A 23,338-nucleotide genomic window follows, 5' to 3' on the forward strand; every position below is an offset into this window, starting at 1 on the left:
AATATAGTCAAGTTTCGGCTTAAGGCTAGGTCTTCCAAAAAGGCGCCTTTATTGGTGGTGTGGGAACTGCCCCAGCTAGTGGAGTGGGCGTTTTGGTCACCCATGATGATGAAAGGGGGTGGAAGCTCTGATAAGAGATGCTCTATTTCACTTGTGAACTGATGGTAGGGCAGTTGTAGAGGAATGTAGAGAGACACGACGGTTCGGTATCGGTGTGTGGACTCTGACACAGACTGCGTTTAAAGTGGTGTTGATTTTGAGAAATTTGTAGGAAGTGTTGATTTTTACGGCTAGACCGGCGCCTTGGCGTGATGACTGGTCGGATACCGTATGTAGATTGTATCCTTTTATGATGTTTTGTGGGATTTTGGAGTTCGTTAGTATGTCTTGGATAGCAAAAATAGTTGGTGAAGCATTTGAAAGGAAGATTTGAATATCAGGAAGTCTTTTTGTGAGGCCTCTAATGTTCCATTGTATGGCAAAATTTTGAGATTTTTTTTGAGCAGGTCTGTTAGTCAAGGTGGTATTGTAAGATTGGTTCTGCATTCTATTTAGTGTGCTTGACGGTGTATCCATATTTGATTGGGATAGATTTAATTTAACGGTTTTGGTTTTGTGACTTACCGGACTGCTTGGAGGGGTCTGGTGTTGTAGTGTTACCTGGCTGGGTGGTTTGCAAAGAGGATTAAACTCATAAAAAAACTATAAAATTAAAGAAAGACATGAAAACCTACAAAGTGTCCTATACCCTTTTTCAAACATTATTCAAATTTTACATACACAGCAAAGTTTTTATTGCTGGAAACCAGCAAAATTTTGCTGGTTTTTGTCCCGCTGACTTTCCAGCAAAATTTCCAGCAATTTGAATTGCTGGAAAAACCAGCAAACATTAGTGCTGTATTCCAGCAATTCAAAATGCTGGAAATCCGCAATCCAATTTCCAATTTCAAAACATTCGGCTGTATTTGGTATCAAATTTATGTTTCAATTCGAAATTAAGTATTGAATACTGGCTGTGCCTATAATAAATAAGAGTTATTCCATTTTTTCAATTATGTGGTATTTATTTCCAAAATTATACATTTTTCTAATATACCAGCACCGGTTCTGCTCTGGGGTGGAAGCTTTGTGCCAAAGTGCCACCTGAAATAAAGTTTTGATTAGTATCTTTCATAAAATATCTACCTATCCAATGAAAACTCACCCTTGACTTGATGTCTGCAGACCATGGTTGCTATACTATAGAGGAAAATAAGAATAATTGATTAATCTATTCAAAGTTCATGAAATAAATTCTCACCTTTTTCAGCGTACGAAAACAAACAGACTCCAATTTGACAACTCGATTGCTGATTTTCCAGCAAACTAGACCAGTTGCTGGAAAGTCCAGCAATTTGAAAACCGATTGCTGGGTTTTCAGCAAAAATGACAAAAACACAACCGAATGCTGAAAAATCCAGCAATCAGAAAACCGATTGCTGGTTTCCAGCAAAAAATTGGATTGCTGAACATTTTCTGCCATTTTTTTTGCTGGAAATCGAGGCAAAAATTTACTGTGTAGATTATATAACAAAGGTCTTCTTGTTTTTCACAGGTCAACTTCAGCAAAAAGCGACGAAACCGGATGCGAAACGACGAGGCAGCCATCATTGCCTTATCCCGGTCCCGGTCGCAGAATCTGGCCGCACATCCGCTAGCCGACCAGGACGCCGTGGTAATCTACGATGAGCGGACTGCTCTGTAAACCTGCAACCTTCCATCTATTTAGCACATAGATTGTTCAAATTTCCGTTTGGCTGTATTAATTCATGTTTTTTTTTCGTTTCCAGTTATCAGTTACAAAGTTTGTTATTTTTGTATAGAAATTTTTCCTGGTGATAAATTAAGCTTAAATTTGAGGTTATAAAACTAATATAACTTTCTTTTCAAATTTATTTCCTGATAAGCATGGCCTAAGTTGAGTGGAACAGGTAAATGTCAAGTTTACCAGTTTTAACACACTTTCCCTCTATATAGTACTTAAAATTATTATCGGAGGAAGTTCTTATGTCTCAGCCGAAAATAAAACTTTCTAGATCGAGAAAAACTGATTCGTTAGTCGTTAACTAGCCACCCTCAAATCATTATCACTAAAAACCGAGAGAAAGTGAGCGTTGTTATTTATACAAAATCCCGAAAACTTGGATAAATTTCGATACCAAGAGAATACCGTTTACAAAGACTGATAGATTTCCCAATTGTAAAATAGAAGATATAAAGAATTCTTATTCCATCACCTGTGGGGAAGCTCAAACAAATAAAAATAATTCTTCACATTTCACACTAACAGAGTACTAATATGTGATTTAAAAACACAGAGCAAACCCCGGAAATGAATCAATGTTTTAAAAATCCACGCAACAAAGAAAATAAATCACTAAAATAAAAAATCATCCCTCAGAGCCGTATTGTCAGTCAGACGTGACCTTAAACCAAGACGTTAGAAAATACGAATAAATTAAATTTCCTTTCCGAAAACTTCTTAAAAAAAACAAAATTTCGATGTTCGCGAATTTAATAAGTATCCATTTCAATAAACATATAAATCGTACTTTAGCCTACGGCGCGTATCGCATTCAGTAGAGTCAATCGCATTAGGAAATTGAATGTTTAAGAAAAAAAACACGCTTCCCCTTTAGTGAAAAATGTAGGCAAAATTTTTGAAAAAAAATCGTTAATCTTCATTTTACATTAGGACAACTTGTCTAAATCAATATTTTCCAAATATGTTTTATTTCTAGTCACGTGTAGGCATAATCATCATCATTGTTTTAAATGTTAGTCATTATATAGAATCAACCAGTGAGCCAAAGCGAAAATCTCAATAAACTTTATGTGTTTTGAAAATATATGAAGAAAAAAAAACCAACCCCGATAAGACGCGAATTCTCAAACTTATTAAACGTTCTATTAAGGGTAAAGTCGGAATAATTGAAAGATCTTTTAGTTGAGTAAGAACACTTAAAATAATAACTAGGGATAGTTGTAAATTTGGCGCATTGGATCGTGTTAAATTTGAGAGGACATCGACGGATAAGGGGGGAGAAAATGAGAAAAACCATATCTAGAAGATACTGTTAAATTGTTTTAAAAACAGATTTCGATAGAAGATGGAGGTAACAACCCGATATGCGAATGGTTAAAGTGGAACAGGAAATATGAGAAGAGAAATATTTGAAGAAGAAAATGTAAAACAATCATGGAAATAAAAGTCATGCGAATTGATCAAAAGGTCTTCACTCTGAATTAACTGAAACAATCTCCGATAATACCTTGACCAATTTGAATTATTCGAAAATGTTATGAAATTAAGAATATACAAATTCAATAAAAATATATTGCAGTTTCATTTGGTTTTAACACTGATTGCATTTTCTAAGTTTGTTTTTGTTTGTAGCACTTTCGTATCTGGAGTATGGACTTTGCTCAACTAGATGATCCCTGATTGCAACCTTTCTTTCAACTTCCCGTTCTATTCTCCTGGAAATGTTCTATTTTTCTGGAAAATGTCGGCGATGTTAAGAAGACTTCCCACCCCAAGCAACCAAAAGTCGCGGTATTTCTTAAACATGGCTTGTGATATAGCTCAGTTGGCAAGTCTGTTGTCACCTGAGCCGATGTCCGCGAGTTCGAGCCCAAGAGTAAACATTGAACACAGTTGTACCGGATAGTTTTTCAATAACGATCCGCCAACTGCAACGTTGATAAAGTCGCAAATGCCATAAAGATGGTAAAACGACTATAATCGAAACAAAAAAAAAATTCTTAAACATGACACTTTTAAGTTCACAATTGGCTGAAAAAAGGATTTTCTATGTACCTATAAAAGTTACTCTGGAACTTCCAGCACCTTTCGAAAGGTAGCAATACTGAATACGGAACTTCTAAGCGCTTTCTATGCGACATTTTTCAAGAAGGATCCAAACTTTCGCAAAGCTTTATCTAATGAACTGTTCTTCAAATATCTGTCCAAATTTTTTTTTTGTTTTAATGAGAAAAATTCTTAAAAAACAACAATCAAGAACAAAGAAAACAACTGATATTTTTTAAATTTGTTTTCTACATATATCAGTGCGATCAGGTTGTCAGAGTAATCTGACAACTGGATATTTTTAGCGGATGATATATAGATATTCCCTTAAAGGCTGTATAGCATTCTTTACAAACATCGTAACGAACTTCCAAGTTCGTTTAAGAACTTAAATTTTGGGCTGATTAAAATTCTCTGGGAACTCAGATTGGAGCTGATTAAGCTTCTATGAAACCGTTTAATTGAAATACACGTGTGGTTAAATTCCCGAATCTCGATTTCTAGCGCCTAAAAACGAATTTCGAGATTCGGGAACGTAAGTGGAGATGGATTGGGCACACGCTGCGAAGAGATGAAAACGAGATTTGCAGAGAGGCGCTAGATTGGAATCCAGAAGGTCATCGAAGAAGAGGCAGACCCAGAAACTCGTGGCGGCGAAGCCTAGCCGCTGAAATCTGAACTGTCGACGAGAATCTTGACGTGTGACAGTGGAATGAATTTATTTTCTTATTTTACAACTAGGCACGGATTACTAAGATTACATAATGAATTTTACGCCTCCTACACTCCTCCCTAATCCGTGACGCCTACAAGTCCACAAAATTGCTGCTGCATCTGGACAGCTAAAGGCTTCGTGAACTCATAAGCCGGTTGATCCGTCGTCGGGATGTACTTCACCTTCATCGCTCCTTCCTTCAGACTCTCGTGCACGAAGTGGTAACGAATGCTCACGTGCTTCGTTCGGGGGTTGTACGCTCTGTTTCCAGCGATGCTGATTGCTCCTTGGTTGTCGCACTGGTTCCTCCTCGAAAATCTGCGACCGCAAGTTCGTCCACCACATGGCCTCTTGGATGGTTCGAGACAGAGTCATGTACTCCGCCTCACAAGATGACAGGGCGACAGTCGGCTGCTTCTTGACGTTCCACGAAATGGCTCCTCCCTGCATCGTAAACACGTAGCCAGTCGTCGACATCCGGTTGTCCGGATCTCCTCCCCAATCGGCATCGCTAAAACCGACCAGCTCAGATGATCCACGCTTGCTGTACTCCAGCTTCTTCGTTGTAGTACCCTTCAAGAAGCTGATGATTTTTTTGACTGCTTCCCAGTGCTGTCGTCCTGTATTCGAACAAAATTGACTCACTGCATTGACCGCATAGGAAATGTCCGGGCGAGTTACTTGGGCTGCGAACGACAGACATCCCACCGCTTCTTTAAATGGCACCTTCTTCATTTCAGCTTCTTCTTCCGGACCGTTGGGACCCATGGACTTGCCCAACCTCACGCTCGGATCTGCTGGAATAAGCACCGGTTTCGCAACTGCCAATCACCTCGACTGGATAATCTCCTCGACGTATGCTTGTTGATCGAGCTAGAGCTTTCCCTCTCCTCGATCCCTTGTAATTCGGACACCTAGACAGAACTTGGCCTCACCGAGATCCTTCATCTTGAACTGCTCACACAAGTACGCCTTCAGCTTCTGCTTCAACTGCCGGTCTTTGGTGAAGATCAAGAAATCGTCAACGTAGATTGTGCAGTACATCATCCAGCTGAGCATTCCAAACGCGGCTTTACTGCTTCAAGCCGTACAGTGCCTGCTTCAGCCGGCAAATCTTGCCACTCCGGTTCTCCACACCCTGCGGCTGCGCCATGTATATTTTCTCGTCCTTCAGCTCGCCCTGTAGAAACGCCGTCACGGCGTCCATCTGATCGATGTCCAGATCATAAAGCACCGCCAGCGCCATGAGGTATTGGACCGTCGCGTACCGCACGACGGGGGAATACACCTCATCGTAATCCAGACCTGGCCTCTAAGAACAGCCAGACTACGAGGCGAGCCTTGTACCGCTGAACAACTCCATCGGGTCCACGCTTCGTTTTGAAAACCCACTTGTTCCGTATAGCTTTCCGCCCTTCGGGCAGATCGGTCAGCACCCACGTCTCGTTTTCGCTCAACGACTGTAACTCTTCTTCCATGGCTCGAACCTAATGCTCTCAATCGAACCGACACAGAACCTCGTCGTAGGTAGTTGGATCGTCCATCTGCTTTGCATCATCAGCCGTCTCGGGTGGCAACTGAGGGGAAACACTTTTACCAGAAAAGACCAGAAGCTAACGAAATCAGAATACTTGCCTGGATACCTGCGCTCCCGACCGCTGCTTCTCAACCCTTGCTCATTAGCTGGTCTTTGAATTTGCGGTGGGAGCGCATTTTCGGCAGATCCGGCACCGCCACCAGCAACTTCATTTCCAGCATTATCGATGCCAGGAAGGATAACGGCATCCCCCGGTTGTCGTGCGTCTGGACCAGCACAACCAACGCCTGACTCGAAGATCCCCTCAAAATTCAGTTCGAAGAATTCAACGGGTTTCGCATCACACGCTGCGCGTGCGTTCGCCTCGTCCTCAGCCAAAATCACAACATCTCGGCTGATCTGGAACTCGTTGCGCTCGGGGTCATACACACGATAGCCTTTGGTATCTTCACAATAACCAACAAAAATGCCGTTCTTTGTCTTGGGATCAAACTTCTTGCGCTTCGCTTTCGGGATGTGGGTCGTCACTCTTGAACCAACACTTTCAAGTGACGAAGATTCGGTTTCTTGCCAGAACACGCCTCTTCCGACGTCTTGTTGTCCAAACACCTCGTCGGACATCGGTTGAGGAGATAAGCGGCCGTCGCGACTGCCTCTGCCCAGTACTCCTTACCAAGCTTCGCATCGTTCAGCATGCACCGTGCTTTCTCCACCAGTGCCAGTGTACGGTTCATTCTCTCCGCGACGCCGTTTCGCTGCGGCGTGTATGGACAAGTAGTTTGATGCCGGATACCCTCACGCTCCAGAACCTTTCGGAAGCCTCGGTTTGCGTACTCCGTCCCGTTGTCGGTACGCAGGATCTTCATCTTCTTGCCGCTTTGTCGCTCAGCATTGGCATTGAACTTCTGGAAAGCCTCAAGCGCCTGGTTTTTGCGTTCGAGAAAAAAGACCACGACCTTCTTGCTCGCATCGTCGACAAACGTTGCAAAATAACGACTGCCTCCAAACGATGACACCAAGATGGGCCTACAGAGATCGGAGTGTACCAACTCCAACAGCTCCGTGGCCCTTGATTCGCTGCTCGGAAACGAAAATCGTGCCTGCTTCCCTTTGAGACACGACTCACAATCAACGATCGTTTCAGTTTGGAACTCCATACCGTTGGCCATTCGCTTCAATTTCTTCAAGCTGCTCTCATTCAAATGGTCTAAACGTATGTGCCTAAACGTATGTGTAATTGTCCCTTCCACGCAGCTTCTCAATGGGGGGCAACGCAACGGATTTCCTGCCGACTCGAACGCTTCCTGCTCCGATCGTACCGCTTCCGCCGGGTGCTTCTTTTCTTGAAGACTGCTGATGAGGACCATCTCCTAGGACTTGATGTGTCCTTACCGATTGCCGGCTTCGAGTGGTCATGCTTCAATCTTGATGTGACCAAAGAAAATTACTGTCTTCCGGTTTGGGTACCTGGGCCCATTACCAATTGAAATACACGTGTGGTTAAATTAACGTGTGACAGTGGAATGAATTTATTTTCTTATTTTACAACTAGGCACGGATTACTAAGATTGCATAATTAATTCTACGCCTCCTACACGTTTTCAAGAGAATTCTGGTTGCTTGGGTTATGTCTAATGCCGCACTCCGTTCCCGTGGGGGTGGTACAGGTGGTATGGCATTTAGTACCCAAGTTTCTTGCAGCAGAACTTCATCAATGTCTTTGTTACACAGGAACTTGTAAAGTAATTACCAATTCTGTTTTCCTGACATTTTTGTAGATCAGATTGTTTATTTTGTCGGCCACTTCAATCAGCTGGAATTCAGCATGAACAGAACTGTTGGTTGTTTTGATTCCTTGGACAATCTAGCTGTAAATGCATCGTAGCGAAAAAATCCAATTGTAGCACCTCGAATCATCCACGAAGAATCTTTACATCTGTAAGTTATTAGGCCTCAGGGCGGCTCGCTTAACCAAAATAAATCGCAGGGAGTTCGAACTATGTCCTCAGGAAAACCCCAAATATGCACTTCTCGAATATTTATTTTAAATGCCACATCTATGCTCACTTCAACAAAATGTTTACGGTACCTTCTATGGGTCACATCTTGGTTGTCGGGTTTGAAGATAACAGAGCTTCTGCTGCTGCTGCTGCTGACCAACTACTCTGCCGGTCAATCACAACGAGGACGGAGGAACTAGTTGGAAAGCTTGATTGGTCGACCCGAAGGTTCGTAGTTTGAAATCGACCACAACCTTCAAACAATGATCACCCGGATAGTAACGGCTATCCGTGGCGATTGTGACCAAGCCAAGGACGATTCAGGGACTAGGTTGAATTCTGTCACGCCAAAGGATTGCTTTTGGCCAAATACTTAGGGGTCAAGCATTAGTGTTCCGTATCTCAGCGGGATCTAAATGGCAGTTCGGCGCTTCATGGCTCTCTGGTTTTTATCACTTAGATGGATTTTGTGTGCTGGATGTCATGCACTTTATACTTCACAGTGTCGTGGTATTATTGGAAGTGAGCCAGCACCAGGAAGCCGTCTTTGACCGGCCTTGGACCGCGAGTGTAGGTCATTGCTCTCCCATTATTGCGGGCACGATCTTCGTCAACTCGTCGGGCGTCGCTACCGATCAAGCAGCGTGGGTTACCGTGGGTTTATAACCTCTGGTTGTGACGTGTTGAAGCTTCCTGGCTGCATACTGGTGGCTTGTGGCGCTGTCGTCGGGAAGGCTGCATTATTTGGGGAAAACCATCACTCATCATTTTCCCTCACTGCGATATTTAAAAACTACATTTACTTGATGAAAGTGTTATCTGACGCTTACACATCTTGTCTATCTCTAATGTTCCGACCCACGGCTTCTAGTGTAGTTCTTTAATAGATTGAAGGGAATCGGAGTTTCCTGATTCAGACGGATCGTTTTTCTGGCTGTTGTTCCACTAAGATTTCTGTTAGTTTCGGTGATTGGAGATCAAACTCTGGTCATCATCTCCGTTATCTTCTATCAAGGCTAAACGATTGCTTGTGTTAAGAGCTTCTGGTTTTGCATTATGGTAGGAAATGCTTATCATTTGCTCAACACTGCGGGAGAAATTTGCGCAAATTTTCGGTTTTATGCGAGATTCTAATTCGTATCATCTTTCTGCGCAATTCAAGTGTTTTATTGTTGATGTGCATTTTTTCTCCCTTTTATTTCCATCGAACTTTTTCCAGGTTATGCAAGTTCTTCATCTGCTCGGAGTTTCACCGGTTTCTCGGATGATCTGGAACCCTGTCTAGGTGTACGTTAGCAGGTTATCAGGCCCAAAACTTATTGAAATTTCTTTCACCAATAAGATCCTGCTATGCTTTGGGGAGAGCGAAAATACAAAGGATGTACTCTTTGTGGGGTACATTTTTTGAAGTTCGGAAGATGATGCGTGGTTGGTTTAGATTTTGGATCGAAATCTGCCGTTGGTAAGAGCAAGTTCACTGGTGTTGGAAAAAAGTGTTAGAAATTTTGACGTTTTGAAAATTTTACCATGAAAAAATGTTTTCAAGATCTTTGGGCGTTATATTTTTTTACAGCACTGTTTCTATTTCAGCCGTACACCCAAAATAATCCGCACGTCGTGGTTACGTGAAACACACATATTTTTTATCCAATTGATTTTCACGTAGCTTCTACGAGTAAAACATGTGAACGCACGTCAATAAGAATTCGCATGCTATAGACTCAGCTGCAATTTACGTGAATTTTCAGTATGTTCGACGGAATGGGATGATCAAAGCGTCATGAATTAATTTTAGTTTCGAAATGAAATTTGGGTCGATTTGTTTGATGCTTTTTCTTTTTTTGTTTTTCATAAATAACAACGAATGTGAAATTTAATCAATTTTATTACCACCATTATTATTCAACACAACACTTACTGTCACTACAATTTTTTGTGATGAGAATTTCGCGGACTCTGCATGCTTATGGCCTTCTATTTCCTTTCTGGTTTGCTTCCTTTAGAGATCCTGGTTGACTGGTCTGAAAACATTCACAAAATAAGAATTCGAAACCAATAAAAAAAATAACTTGCATTGAACTCACCAGGATGCAACGATTTCTAGGAGCCACTAATCGGAGTTTACCAAACATGACTTTCCTTCTCGATGCTCCGGAACTTCTCAAACCGAATCACTTTCCGTAGCAGAATGAATTCTCTTATTGCGCGAAACATCGAAATAACCCGTAAACTGATGACTGACTGACTTCAATTCTTATAAGAATTTACTAGCACGCTTGAGAAAAATAACTCCAAACGCCATCCTCTTAGATTTTACGTGAAAATCATGAGTAAGTTATGTGGAAGTAAAGTAATTACTACCAAGGCGTCCTTTATACACTGTGGTTACTAAAGGTTCACGTAAAAACGATATGATGCAACAAAATCGAAGTTTACGTGAAAAATTCCGTATAAATAATTTCCTTATTATTTTGGGTGTATGTTATAGAAATATTACTGTTTTTGCCACACAGCATGCGAAACTACAACACGTGTTGTTAAAAAACTTGAAGGCCACAGATCTTGAAAATGTTTTTGCTTGGCAAAATTTTCAAAATGTGCAAAAAGTGATAAAATTTCTACCACTTTTTCCCAACACCAGTGAACTTGCTCTTACTGTGTGGTGTTATCATTACAATTGTATATCGCAGTCAAATAAAAGAATGCACAAAAACTCAGCTGTTAGTAAAAAAGTTAGTAAACCCGTGATTCTGTTGTACGATGGAAGAAACAGAATGTATCTCAATAATTTGAATGCTGTCTTGCAATTTGTTTCGGTGTAAACTGGCCCCGGTATCAGGGGTGCCAGGTGGTTTCGGTCAAAATCACGACAACGCGAAGTTAAAAATCAGGATTTTTCAGGACACCTCTTGATTGATGCAAATAATGAGGATTTCTGCTAAAATTGCATAAATAAAGGCGCAATACAGGTGCTGTAAACGCCTTGATTTATGCAACAACAGTACGCAGTTTGTTGGCTGGCCGGTAGTTCATATCGAAAAACACCAATTGAATATCATCTGACCCTAAAATTACCACCTGCACTGAACAAAATCCGGCTATAAGGTTTATTGGGAATTCTAGTGTTTTCGCACTAAAGGAAAATCCAATACTTTTTATCACAAGACAAATGATTTATTTTATCAGAATTTTCAATGAATTTTATAGATAGGAAAATTATTACGATTTATTATTTAAACTAGTGTAATGAATGGTTCCATCATTGAAATCAAATATGCCTGTAATTTGATTTCTATTTCTCATCTTATTTATCCAAATAAACAAATTTAACCAAAATTATATGATTCAAACATTTATTATAACAAATCAAGATATTAAAAAAGTTACACTGCACTGCACTTCAAACACTTGTTATGAATGGTGGGACGCAGTTTCATGCCTGATGCATGTTGATCCTGGCTGGTACATAGATCCAGATTCAGCGGATTGGGTGCTATTGTTCGGGTGGATTTATGTTTCCTGGAAAAAAAAATCCGCATTAAGTTTCAAACGAATTATGTTTTAAAAAATTAATTAGGTACCTGTGCATGGCGAAGAATGGAACCGTGCGCATTCTCGCTAAAGTTCGAATCTGTTTTCCTCCGCTGCTGTCCCTTTTTTAAGGCCCGTGTTTTACCTGTTAGAATAGATATTGAAATATAAACACCAAGTAGTTCAGCCATTCCACTTTTCTAACTTACGTTCGTAAATGTTTGCTTATATCACAGCGATGAAATTTAAGTTATCTTTGCTGCCACTCAGCTGGTAAAATCCTCCGGCGAAAAATTACTACTGGGACAAAACACGAACAATATTTTCTGGGTTTATGTTTCCCAAACAAATTAACAGAGATTGATACGGATCACGACTCAGGCACGCCAACGTGTGTTCTAACTTCAGAATGATGAAATGTATACGAATTTCATATATGTTTTATTAGGTACAACGAGCATCTAAAATTCATTGGATTTTTCTATATTTCGTAATGGACTTATCGTTTGCTTCTATCACACACTGAATGATAAGATTTATTAGATTGACCCTATAAATTTCATAGCCCAATTTAGTTTAATAATTAATGGATTGTCCTTTGCATTTCACCAATTGAGTGAGGCAGATACAATTTATTGGATTTTCCTATATTTTTTAAAGGATAATTTTATAGCTAAAATTTGGCTGTGAATAATAAGATTTATTAAAACGACCCTATAAATTTAATCGCCCAATTTGGTTCAGTGTGTTAAATGGGTTTAACTATTTTATAACCTTTTTATTCGATTTTCTCATAGGTTAACTACAAATTTTATCATATTTAAGGAGTTTTTATGAAAATCAGGACAAATCAGGACATTTTGGGGATAAATTTTCAAAAATCAGGACAACTCGAGAGTTTTTGGAAAATTAGGACGGTCTCTCGAAAATCAGGACAAATCCTGATAAATCAGGACACCTGGCACCTCTGCCCGGTATAGTCCTTTTTTTTTTTTTTTAACAATTCTTTATTTGAAACGGCTCATACCTTTAGGCTTTAAGGAGCCAAAATCGATTTTGTTGTTTACAATTGTTTTCTTAACTTAACACTTTGTGAGAGGAGAAAGGAAGATAGAAAGGGAAATATGAAAATAAAAAAGAAATTAGACGAAGATCGATAGCTTTTAGAAAAAGGTAGATTTCGAACATGTAGTCCAAATCTAGCACAGCTAGTACATCTCTAACTGGAACATTAGGTGGTTTTCCTCGGGCCCTAAGGGAGTCTATTAAATTCGTTCTGGCGACAAGATGGACCTCACACGACCAAACAATATGCTCGATGTCATGGTAACCTTGGCCGCAACTACACAAATTGCTGCCAGCAATGTCAAAACGATAGAGTACCGCGTCTAAGGAACAATGATTGGACATGAGACGGGAAAATATACGAATAAAATCCCGACTCAAGTTCAATCTATTGAACCATGGTTTAAGGCTTACCTTTGGGATAATCGAGTGGAGCCACCGACCATCCTCATCCTCGTCCCATTTGCGCTGCCAGTTGACAAGAGAGTTCCCTCGTACCAAGAAGTAGAATTCGTTGAAGACGATTTCACGTGGATACGTGTCGCCTTCCGTCGCCCCCCACCTTTGCCAGAGAGTCTGCCTTCTCATTGCCCACTATCGAGCAATGAGAGGGAACCCAAACAAAGGTAATGGGAAAGCGACGTCTTGTTAAAGCACTCAAAGTATCCCGTATCTTCTCTAGGAAGAACGGCGAGTGCTTTCCCGGTCGTATTGATCGTATTGCGTCAACTGAGCTTAGACTATCCGTTACAATGTAGTAGTGCCCAACAGGCCGTGAGGCGATGCTGTCCAAGGCCCAGTGAATAGCAGCTAACTCTGCTATATACACAGAGCATGGAGACTGGAGGTTATAAGAGGCGCTAGTTGTTTCGTTGAAAACACTCCGAATCCCGTTGATTCCTCAATTAGAGACCCATCGGTAAAGTACATTTTGTCAGCATCGACGTGTCTATATTTAGCTTCGAAAATTCTTGGAATCAGAAGTGGGCGATGCGAATCCGGGATTCCACGAATTTCCTGCTGCATAGACAAATCAAACTGGACAGAAGAATTATCGTAGTGTGGGCTGAAAACACGAGTTGGAGAGTACGAAGAAGGGTTTACCTGCATTGACATGAGGACATAGTATACAGACATAAATCTTGTTCGAAAATTTTGCTCAAGTAACCTTTCAAAATTAACGATCACCAATGGGTTCATGACCTCACACCTGATGAGGAACCGAAGTGATAGTAGATTGTATCGATCTTTCAAAGGGAGTATTCCTGCCAAAACTTCAAGACTCATGTTGTGCGTTGAGGGCATAGAGCCCATTGCGATGCGGAGACAACGGTATTGGAATACGCTCTGAGTTTGATGAGGTGAGATTTGGCAGCTGACTGGAAACAGAAGCTACCATATTCCATCACTGAAAGAAATGGTTGTTCGATACAATTTTAAAAGATCTTCTGGGTGGGCTCCCCAACAGGTGCCTGTGATTGATCGGAGAAAATTTATTCTTTGTTGGCATTTTCCTTTCAGATACTCAATGTGGGCTCTCCAGGTACACTTGGAGTCAAACCAAACCCCCAAGATACTTAAAACACCTCGATTGAGTGATCGTTCTGCCTAGGAGTTGAAGCTTCGGTTGAGCAGGTCTATGTTTCTTAGAGAAAACAACCATCTCCGTTTTCTGAGGGGAAAACTCAATCCCAAGCCCCAACGCCCAGGAAGACAATCTGTCTAAAGTATCTTGTAAAGGTCTGTGCAGATGAGACTCGGAAGATCCTGTGACAGACACCACGCCGTCATCTGCAAGTTGTCTTAGAGTGCAGCCTTCAGAGAGACAAGTATCGATGTCACTTACGTAAAAAGTTGTACAAAAGTGGACTTAAACATGAACCCTGTGGGAGGCCCATGTAGGAGGTTCTTCTAATTGCAATATCTCCGTGAGCAAAGTTCAGATGTTTCTCACAAAGCAAGCTGTATAAGATGTTGTTCAATAGTGTGAGGCAGACCCCGGGAGTGCAACTTGTCTGACAACACCTCTATTGAGACTGCATCAAAAGCTCCCTTTATGTCTAGAAACACTGAAGCCATTTGCTCACGTTTTGCGTACGCCATTTGTATCTCTGAAGACAGCAAAGCAAGACAATCGTTTGTTCCTTTGCCCCTTCGAAACCCAAATTGAGTATCTGAAAGGAGGCCATTTGTTTCTACCCATTTATCCAAACGAAACAAAATCATTTTCTCCATCAATTTACGTATACAAGACAACATCGCTATTGGACGGTACGAATTCGCATCGGACGCTGGTTTTCCGGGCTTTTGGATAGCGATAACTCTCACTTGTCTCCACTCTTGGGGAACAATGTTATGCTCCAAGAATTGATTAAATAAATTTAACAAGCGAAATTTGGCGGCGTCCGGAAGGTTTTTCAACAAGTTAAATCTAATTTTATCAATACCCGGAGCTGAATTGTTGCAAGAGAGGAGGGCAAGTGAGAATTCGACCATCGAAAAACTGGAATCCAGACCACACCTTTCAGGAAGCACATCCCGGATTATTTTTTGTACAGGCGTAGAATCTGGACAGACTTTCCGTGCGAAGTTAAATATCCATCTATGTGAATATTCCTCACTTTCATTCGTAGATGATCTATTACGCATGCTTCGTGCCACTCTCCACAAGGTACTCAAGGATGTTTCTCTTGATAAGCCACCCACAAAATTCCTCCAATACGCCTTTTTCTTCCCCTTGACCAATTTTTTAAACTGATTTTCAAGGGAAACATACACGCAGAGAAAACTTGGATTTTGAAACAAAACAAAACTGACTTTAATTCAAAAAATTCATTTTTTGGATTCAATCTCCTGTTTACTTTGAATCGATGAATTATGGTTTTGTTTCAAATGAATAATTTTTGAAAGAAAGAATTAGTTTTTTGAATCGAAAAATTTTTGACTTTGGTTTTAAACAAATTCTTTGATTCAAAAGACATTTTTTCAATTGCAAATTTATTTGGAAACAAAGTAAATTTTCTTTCAACCAAAGAAAAATGTATTCAATGCAACGGAATAATTTCTTAAAATAAAAACTTCAAACTTAGAAGGTTTTTTGCATTGAGCAAGAAGAATTTAAAACGAAAATCGGTTCAAGTTTGGCTGGTCGTGTTAAAATGTGGATCAGAATTAGCTTGGTTAGCAGGATTCCGGATAAAGTATGGTAATTGAATGTTAATTAAAGAATAAATATTGAAGAATTTCAATAAGTGCTTGCAATTTTACAGGACCACGGCCGATGAATGGTTTTCCAAGTCCATGGATGCCTCATCCGAGGTGACACCGCTCCAATTCAACGATCAGGTCCACGAAAATTGAAACCAGATGATTCGATTAAAGTAAACCACTTTGTGACCTAGTGTTTAATTTATTTGTGAATGAAAATAAATTTTATTTTTAAAATCGTTTCTTTTTATTATTTGAAATTCCTAATAGGAATTTCAAAACAACATAAAATATTTCTTCCAATTGGAATAATAGAAAATGGTCCAATGAATTAATGCTTTTAAATCTAAATTAAATTACCTTGTGGCAAAACAAAGCAACTTTAAATCAAAAGAAACTGTTTTTTGTATCAAAGTACTAGTATTTTGAATCAAAGATTTTTCAAAAGATAAATTCTTTGAAACAAACGAAAATTCATTTGACACAAAGAAATTTTTATTTATCCCAAAATCAAAGGAAAAAATCCTTTGTTTTTGCGGCACTTTCCTTTGAAATAAAAAATCTTTTCGCTGCGTGTATACTTCAAAAAGGGCGAGAGTTCCATATTTCCGAAAATCTTTGAATGCTTTTGATTTGTCCTTATAAAGCTTGGAACACTGCTGGTCCCACCATGGGTTTGGAGGCCTTCGGGGAACTGATGAATCTGGGATGGGTTTTGTTTGAGCGCAAAGTGCACTTTCATGTATTAAACGTGAAAGAAAGTGGTACTCCTCTGCAGGAGGTAAAACATTCGTAGAATCGATTGCTGATGTTATTTCGTCCGAGTATTTTTTCCAGTCGATGTGTCTTGTAAGGTCATATGTCATATTTATTGTGTTTGAAGAGCTAACCCCATTGGTGATTGTAATTTTGATTGGCAAGTGATCACTACCATTGAGATCAGGGATTACCTTCCACTGGCAATCCAATGATAGTGAGTTTGAGCAGAGTGAGAGGTCAATTGCACTTTGTCTTGCAGGAGGTTTAGGTACTCGTGTTTTTTCACCCGTGTTCAAAATTGTTAAATTGAAACTGTCGCAAATGTCATAGATAAGAGTAGAACGACTATCGTCAATTTGTTCTCCCCAGACAGTTCCATGCGAATTAAAGTCACCCAGGATCAACCTTGGCTCAGGGAGCACTGAGCACAGGTCCTCTAGGTGACGTCGATCCACTGCAACTCTATGAGGCCAGTACAAACTGACAACGCATAAGTCCTTACCTCTTATAGTTGTATGACATGCAACAGCTTCAATTCCTCCTGATAAAGGGAGGTGGATTCTATAGAAGGAGTGGTGCTTATTGATCCCCAAAAGCACCCCTCCATAAGAATCGTCGCGGTCTAGACGTATGACATTAAAATCGTGGAATGAGATGTTAGATTGTGAAGAAAGCCAAGTTTCGGACAACGCAAAAATATCGCAACTAGTTTCATGAAGTAAAAATTTGAACGGGTCCAGTTTAGGGACGAGACTACGACAATTCCACTGTAAAACAGTGATATCTCCGACCTCTCGGCGTAAATTAGCCATCGAGAGAGATAAACACTGAAAGAAGGGGCCAAGTTTGCATTAATTGCTTCAAAAATGTCTTAACCATAGGAAGCATTGCACTAACAATACTTCTTATGGATTCAGAAACGTTAAAAAACGTGAAAATTCCATTAAGTATGTCAGAAAACTTGAAAAGTCCCGGTTGATGAGTTGATTCTGACAAATCCGCATTAGTAACGGGAGCTTTTGAAGTCCCAGCTGCTGTTGAATTATTCTGTGGAGAAAAGGTCGCGCGGAATCCAGGAGGAACTTGTTTTTTCTTGTCTGTAGCAATCACTTTTTTGGTGATGTTGATTGGAGGGCTGATTGTCGGGATTTTATTCGGAATCTTAGGGGTCTTAGTAGTTGGTTTTGAACGTTTTCGCGAGTTCGCTACAAAAATAAACGGGTTCTCCTCATCTGTTGTGTCCTCGTTGTCAACTGGCAGCACTGTGAAAATGTTACTGGACTGCGGTTGGATCGGAGGCGCCGCGCCCTTTAGTATGGCGGCATAGGAACGTTTTGACCGTTCCTTCAAAGAGCGCCTTTGACTATCCCAGCGGCTCTTAAACGCCTCGCACAAGGAGATGTCATGAGGTGAGCCCCCGCAATAGACACATTTCTGTTCTATTGCTGAGCATGCTCCATCCCCATGAACCTCCCCGCATTTGGGGCAACGCTTCTTGCTACAACAATGGGAAGCTGTATGCCCCAATTTAATGCAATTTTTGCATTCCATCGGGCGAGGCACGAAGAGCCGCACAGGAAGCCTCAAAACTCCGTCAATCAAGACGTAGTGAGGGAGGGCGGTACCCGCAAAGGTCACTCGAAATGAAGCTGAAGGCGAGTACTTTTTAACTCCTTCTACGACGGTGGTAGTATTGAGTTGGCGGCAATCCAAGATTTCGACCGAAGTCGAATCAAGGCTCTTAAATTTACCAACGCCGTGGGATTTAACGTACCCAGCCTCCAGACTCATTTCTGAGATCACGCCCTCTATCTCTACGTTTCGAGACGGAATGTAGACGTGGTACTCTAAATTAATGAATTTGCTGGCAACAATTTCATTAGCGGATTTATGATTGTCCACGACAACGCGCAACTTGTTTGGTCGCACCTTAGTAACGCAGGTTACGGAGGGCCACCTCGCCAGATCTTTAGTGATCTGCACTACGTTTAGCTGTTTGCCGTTAGCTTTGGGCCGGATGAAAACCACCCATGGCCCAGAAAAAGACAAACCATCTGTGTAGGTTCGGAGTCGAGGAGCTACACTGTCATCTGTGGGTGATGAAGAATTATTGGACGTACGAGAATGATTAGCACTTGAGGGACCAGCATCGTCTGAATCCTCCAAATGCTCTTCATTCTCGTACATGGCTTCCTTTTCGTCCACCGATGACGAGTTTAACCCCCCGCCTTCGTTCATATTTTTGCACGGGAACACGAATGTCGCCCGTGTTTAAAATATGACCGAAGCAACCAAAATTCAAAATATGTACAGGGAAATAAATAGACGAGAGAATAGTGAAAAAATGAAAAAAGAGACTTACAAAGGTTCTTGCACTTTTCAATTGCATGTATCTTCTTTTGTTCAGCAACCACGTGGTCCTTGGAAGAAGATGGCGACCAAGTTGAGTCTTTGCTGCTGATGACGCTCTTGAACGCAAACGACCGATCCACCGAGACGTCCTGTATCCTGCTACCCACGGCAAACAGCACCGGAACCAACGGTAACAGCTCCCACGTTATCCACACTCGGGTTTGTCGGGGGAACAATCAACACTTCCCCGATGGCGACAACACTCGCACCGATGATGATGGCCAGATAAAACTCACGCCAATTTCAATTTCGTGTCTCTGGAATTCGGCAAACGATTTGGTCGGTAGAAAAACAAACCACCACGTTCGGACTAACTGCACTGTCCGATTTCACAAAAGCAGCGAGTTATAATAAAACACACTCCGATCGAAACGTTGGGAGAACACAACCGTTCAGCTTGAGCGATTGAGTTGGAATGGTATAGTCCTTTTCATTTGAAAAGTTTTGTTTACTATTTTGACAATTCTCGCGATGTTTACAATTTTTTGCCGAAAATTTGCACCCTTCCGTAAAACATCGCAAACATTTGTCGTGAATCGCGGCATGTTGACTAATTTCTGAAAAAAAGTTTCTCAAACCCATTTCCGTCTCGAAGTAAGCTTCCAAATCAACCCGGTGAACCACCTCTCGGATCTCTCAAACTACAGCTCCGGCAGCAATGGTATTCTACTTCACCAGCAATGTTGTGGAACCACCGGTGACCCTCTTCATGGGTCTCGATAAGTATGAAAGTGGGTGGAAGCCGGTTTTTAGAAAAATATGTGGATTTTTGAATTGTTGTTTTCCTGTTTGTCGTTTCAGATGAAGAGTTAATAAAGTGGGGTTGGCCGGAGGATGTCTGGTTCCATGTGGATAAGGTTTCATCGGCCCACGTGTATCTTCGACTGCAACAGGTATGTTTTGTGAGTCATTTATAACAAATTCATGAGCTAAGAAAAACTCCGTTTTTCAGGGGCAAACGTTGGACGACATTCCATCGACTGTCTTAGAAGATGCCTGTCAGCTCGTAAAAGCAAACAGCATCCAGGGCAATAAGATGAACAATATTGACATCGTTTACACTATGTGGGATAATCTGAAGAAAACGCCGGCCATGGAAGTGGGTCAGGTTTCGTTCCACCGGGACAAGGACGTACGGAAGATGCGAGTTGAGAAACGTTGCAACGAGATTGTCAACCGCCTCAATAAAACCAAGCGAGAGGAACATCCGGATTTCCGGACCGAGCGAGAGCAACGAGACGCCGAAGAGCGGGCCGATAAAAAGCGCTCGGCTCGGGAGGTTCGGGACAAGGAAAAGGAAGACGAACGCAAACGGAAAGAGGAAGCGGAACTGCGCAGCTACAACTCGCTGATGAAGTCCGAAAACATGACTAGCAACTACGACGCAGGGAACGATTCGGATGAATTTATGTAACCTGGATTGGAATCATCCTAATAAATTATTTTATGTTACCTTTTGGGTTTTACGTGGTATCCGAATTCCTTTTTCGATCTGTTAGTCAGTTAGTTGATTTGACTCGATGACAACATTTACGGCAGCTAAAGCTTCAACTATCCATTTAGGCACTTTTCCATCCGGGTATCGTTGCTTCATGTAAGATTGTATGAAGTTTGGGAATGTATTCGATTTTATACTTTCCCTCATGTCTGACATCAGTTTTAGCTAGAATGTCATAAGTCTATTAGTTATTTTACTATTTTACAATTAGACAATTATCCAAATTACCTGGAATGCGACATTATGAATGCTTATGATACTGCAGGCAACTGGCTCGACTGTCACAATATGATGCAGATACGATCTACTGTAAGTTTTACAGGTGGAACAATCACAATTTTCATCAATAGGTCGCATATCAGTTTTGTAAGTTGTCTGTTTCAAATTTAACTGACCCTCGCGGACTAAAGCACATCCAAAACGTGCTGTGCGAGTTGGGAACACACAATCGAACATATCAATTCCCAGTGCCACACAAACCACCAAATCAGGCGCAAATCCAACGCCCATCAAATACCGAGGTTTGTCTTCCGGTAGCAAATCCGTACAAAGATGCACCGTGCGCCAAAATTCATCTTTGCTTTCTCCACCACTTAATCCACCCACAGCAAAGCCTCGTGTGCTACGCTTAGTCAACTCAGCTGCACACTGCCTTCGCAAATCCGGTTGCAGTCCTCCTTGCACAATTGGAAAAATACTTTGCTTGTCGTTTCGCTTGTGGGCCGCTATGCTTCGATCCAACCAGCGAATTGTCCTGAAAGTAGTCCATACAATTTCAATTCCCAAAAATATCAAACAAAATCCTCACCTATGCATAGCTTCCTCAACTCTCGGCCCGGTGGTCGTTGTTTTGACCACATCATCCAGTTGCATCATGATATCGGCCCCGATCGCGTTCTGAATCTCCATTGAACGTTCAGGCGTAAGCATTGATTCGCTCTGATCGAAGGGACTCTGAAATTTGACACCCTCCTCCGTTATTTCCGCCAGCTGCAGCAGCGAAACCATCTGGAAGCCACCGGAATCGGTTAGCAAAGCTCGCGGCCATCCCATGAATTCATGCAGCCCACCAGCTTTCTCCAGGATCTCCGTCCCAGGTCGCATCCCCAGATGATAGGTGTTACCCAACATGATCTGACAATTCAGAGCCAGAATCTGGTCCGGCAGCAATCCTTTAAGGGTTCCCTAAAACAAAACAAAAACCTATAAATCGGTCCTTTAAAATTAAAATTAAATGACCCCTTAAAAACTCACCTGCGTCCCGACCGGCATAAACACCGGTGTGTCCACATCGCTGTGCTTCAGGGACATCACTCCAACTCGCGCCTTAGTTGTGGAGCATTTGGCCGTCACCCGATAGCGAAGCGGTGAAACTGGTTCGTTATTTGTGGCCATTTCACAATGGTGATGTGGTCTCTGGGGCAGGTTCACCGGAAACCGATGGCCAATACCGATGCTAAATACTGGACGACAAATAACTTTCCCGAGTGTGTTCATGAAACCGGCACACGCATTTTTGGCGATGTTTTTCAAACGCGCAGCGCACGCACCTGCTCGAAAATGTGGCGCAATGTATTTTGGAATGCAAGAAGGTCAAACATGTTCACCTGAACAAATTCAAAAAAAATATTGCAAAATTATAATTTACTACAGATAGCTATATAGTTTTGAACAAAATATACTATACAAACTATACAAATTAATTTTCTGCGGGTTTTATATTCGAAATTTGGCAGTTGAAAACTGTTGGACGTTCGAAATCAACTTCAACAAACTTAAATTCTGTAAAACGCACTAAATAAAAAAGTAGGAATGCTTTACCTTAAAAACTTAAGTCCTTGCTTCGACCCAGTATCAAAACTATGGCGTCAAATTCAAAACAAAAACGAAAAATTAGGCACAAGATTTTTAAAATCGAAAAAATGATCAAATTCGAACAAGTTGTTGATCCAAATTTGTAAGAAACCAATATCAAAATTAAAAAAAATGTTAAAAAAAACTAACGACGAAATGAAAATGATATCCATATCAACATAACAGGAATTGATTAATTTAAAAATAAAACTGGGAAGCTAGAATTGATAAAATAGACATAACTTAACAAAATTGACAAAATTGACAAATTGACAATATTCAAAAACTGAAAAATTTACAAAAATTGACAAAATTGATAAAATAAACTAAACTGACAAAATTGACAAAATTCACAAAATGGACAAAATTGACAAAACTGACAAAACTGACAAAATTGACAAAATTGACAAAATTGACAAAAGTGACAAAATTGAAAAAATTGACAAAATTGACAAAATTGACAAAATGTACATAATTGACAAAATTCACAAAATACACAAAATGGACAAAATTGACAAAATTGACAAAATTGACAAAACTGACAAAATTGACCAAATTGACAAAATTTACAAAATTGAGAAGATTGACAAAATTGACACAATCGATAAAATTCACGAAATTGACAAAATTGACCAAAATGTCAAAATTGACACAAATGACAAAATTGACAAAATTGACAAAATTGACAAAATTGACAAAATTGACAAAATTGACAAAATTGACAAAATTTACAAAATTTACAAAATTTACAAAATTAATAAAATTGACAAAATTTACAAAATTGACAATATTGAAAAAATTGACAAAATTGACCAAATTGTGAAAATTGACCAAATTGATCATATTGACCAAATTCACAAAATTGACAAAATTGACAAAATTGACAAAATTGACAAAATTGACAAAATTG

At 40.6% G+C, this 23,338-nt stretch overlaps 4 protein-coding genes across 5 annotated transcripts in view; 2 read left to right on the forward strand and 2 right to left on the reverse strand.

Moving 5' to 3' along the window:
• The window catches only part of LOC129756671 (GATA zinc finger domain-containing protein 10-like), a 101,307-nt gene extending 98,037 nt beyond the window's left edge, over positions 1 to 3,270 (forward strand). For both annotated transcript variants that reach the window (XM_055753600.1, XM_055753599.1), the window contains one exon: positions 1,595 to 3,270. In XM_055753600.1, coding sequence (XP_055609575.1) covers positions 1,595 to 1,744 — 150 coding nt within the window. In that variant the 3' untranslated portion in view covers positions 1,745 to 3,270. The remainder of the gene's footprint in view (positions 1 to 1,594) is intronic.
• A 1,439-nt stretch (positions 3,271 to 4,709) lies between these two features.
• LOC129753844 (uncharacterized) lies at positions 4,710 to 5,609 on the reverse strand. The gene is made up of 2 exons (XM_055749692.1): positions 5,501 to 5,609; positions 4,710 to 5,359 (listed from the first exon to the last, which is right to left on the reverse strand). Exons 1-2 carry the CDS (start codon positions 5,607 to 5,609, stop codon positions 4,710 to 4,712), a joined length of 759 nt encoding a protein of 252 aa, XP_055605667.1.
• Positions 5,610 to 19,592: 13,983 nt separating this feature from the next.
• LOC129754578 (coiled-coil domain-containing protein 25-like) lies at positions 19,593 to 20,528 on the forward strand. Its single transcript, XM_055750716.1, has 3 exons — positions 19,593 to 19,807; positions 19,878 to 19,969; positions 20,029 to 20,528. Exons 1-3 carry the CDS (start codon positions 19,735 to 19,737, stop codon positions 20,488 to 20,490), a joined length of 627 nt encoding a protein of 208 aa, XP_055606691.1. The 5' UTR covers positions 19,593 to 19,734; the 3' UTR covers positions 20,491 to 20,528.
• LOC129754577 (queuine tRNA-ribosyltransferase catalytic subunit-like) lies at positions 20,497 to 22,151 on the reverse strand. Its single transcript, XM_055750715.1, has 4 exons — positions 21,829 to 22,151; positions 21,383 to 21,759; positions 20,803 to 21,328; positions 20,497 to 20,739 (listed from the first exon to the last, which is right to left on the reverse strand). The coding sequence occupies exons 1-4, from the start codon at positions 22,069 to 22,071 to the stop codon at positions 20,572 to 20,574; spliced, it is 1,314 nt and encodes a 437-aa protein (XP_055606690.1). The 5' UTR covers positions 22,072 to 22,151; the 3' UTR covers positions 20,497 to 20,571.
• Between the last annotated feature and the right edge of the window lie 1,187 nt (positions 22,152 to 23,338).

This window comes from Uranotaenia lowii, chromosome 3, assembly GCF_029784155.1.
Source record: "Uranotaenia lowii strain MFRU-FL chromosome 3, ASM2978415v1, whole genome shotgun sequence".
Lineage (NCBI taxonomy): Eukaryota > Metazoa > Arthropoda > Insecta > Diptera > Culicidae > Uranotaenia > Uranotaenia lowii.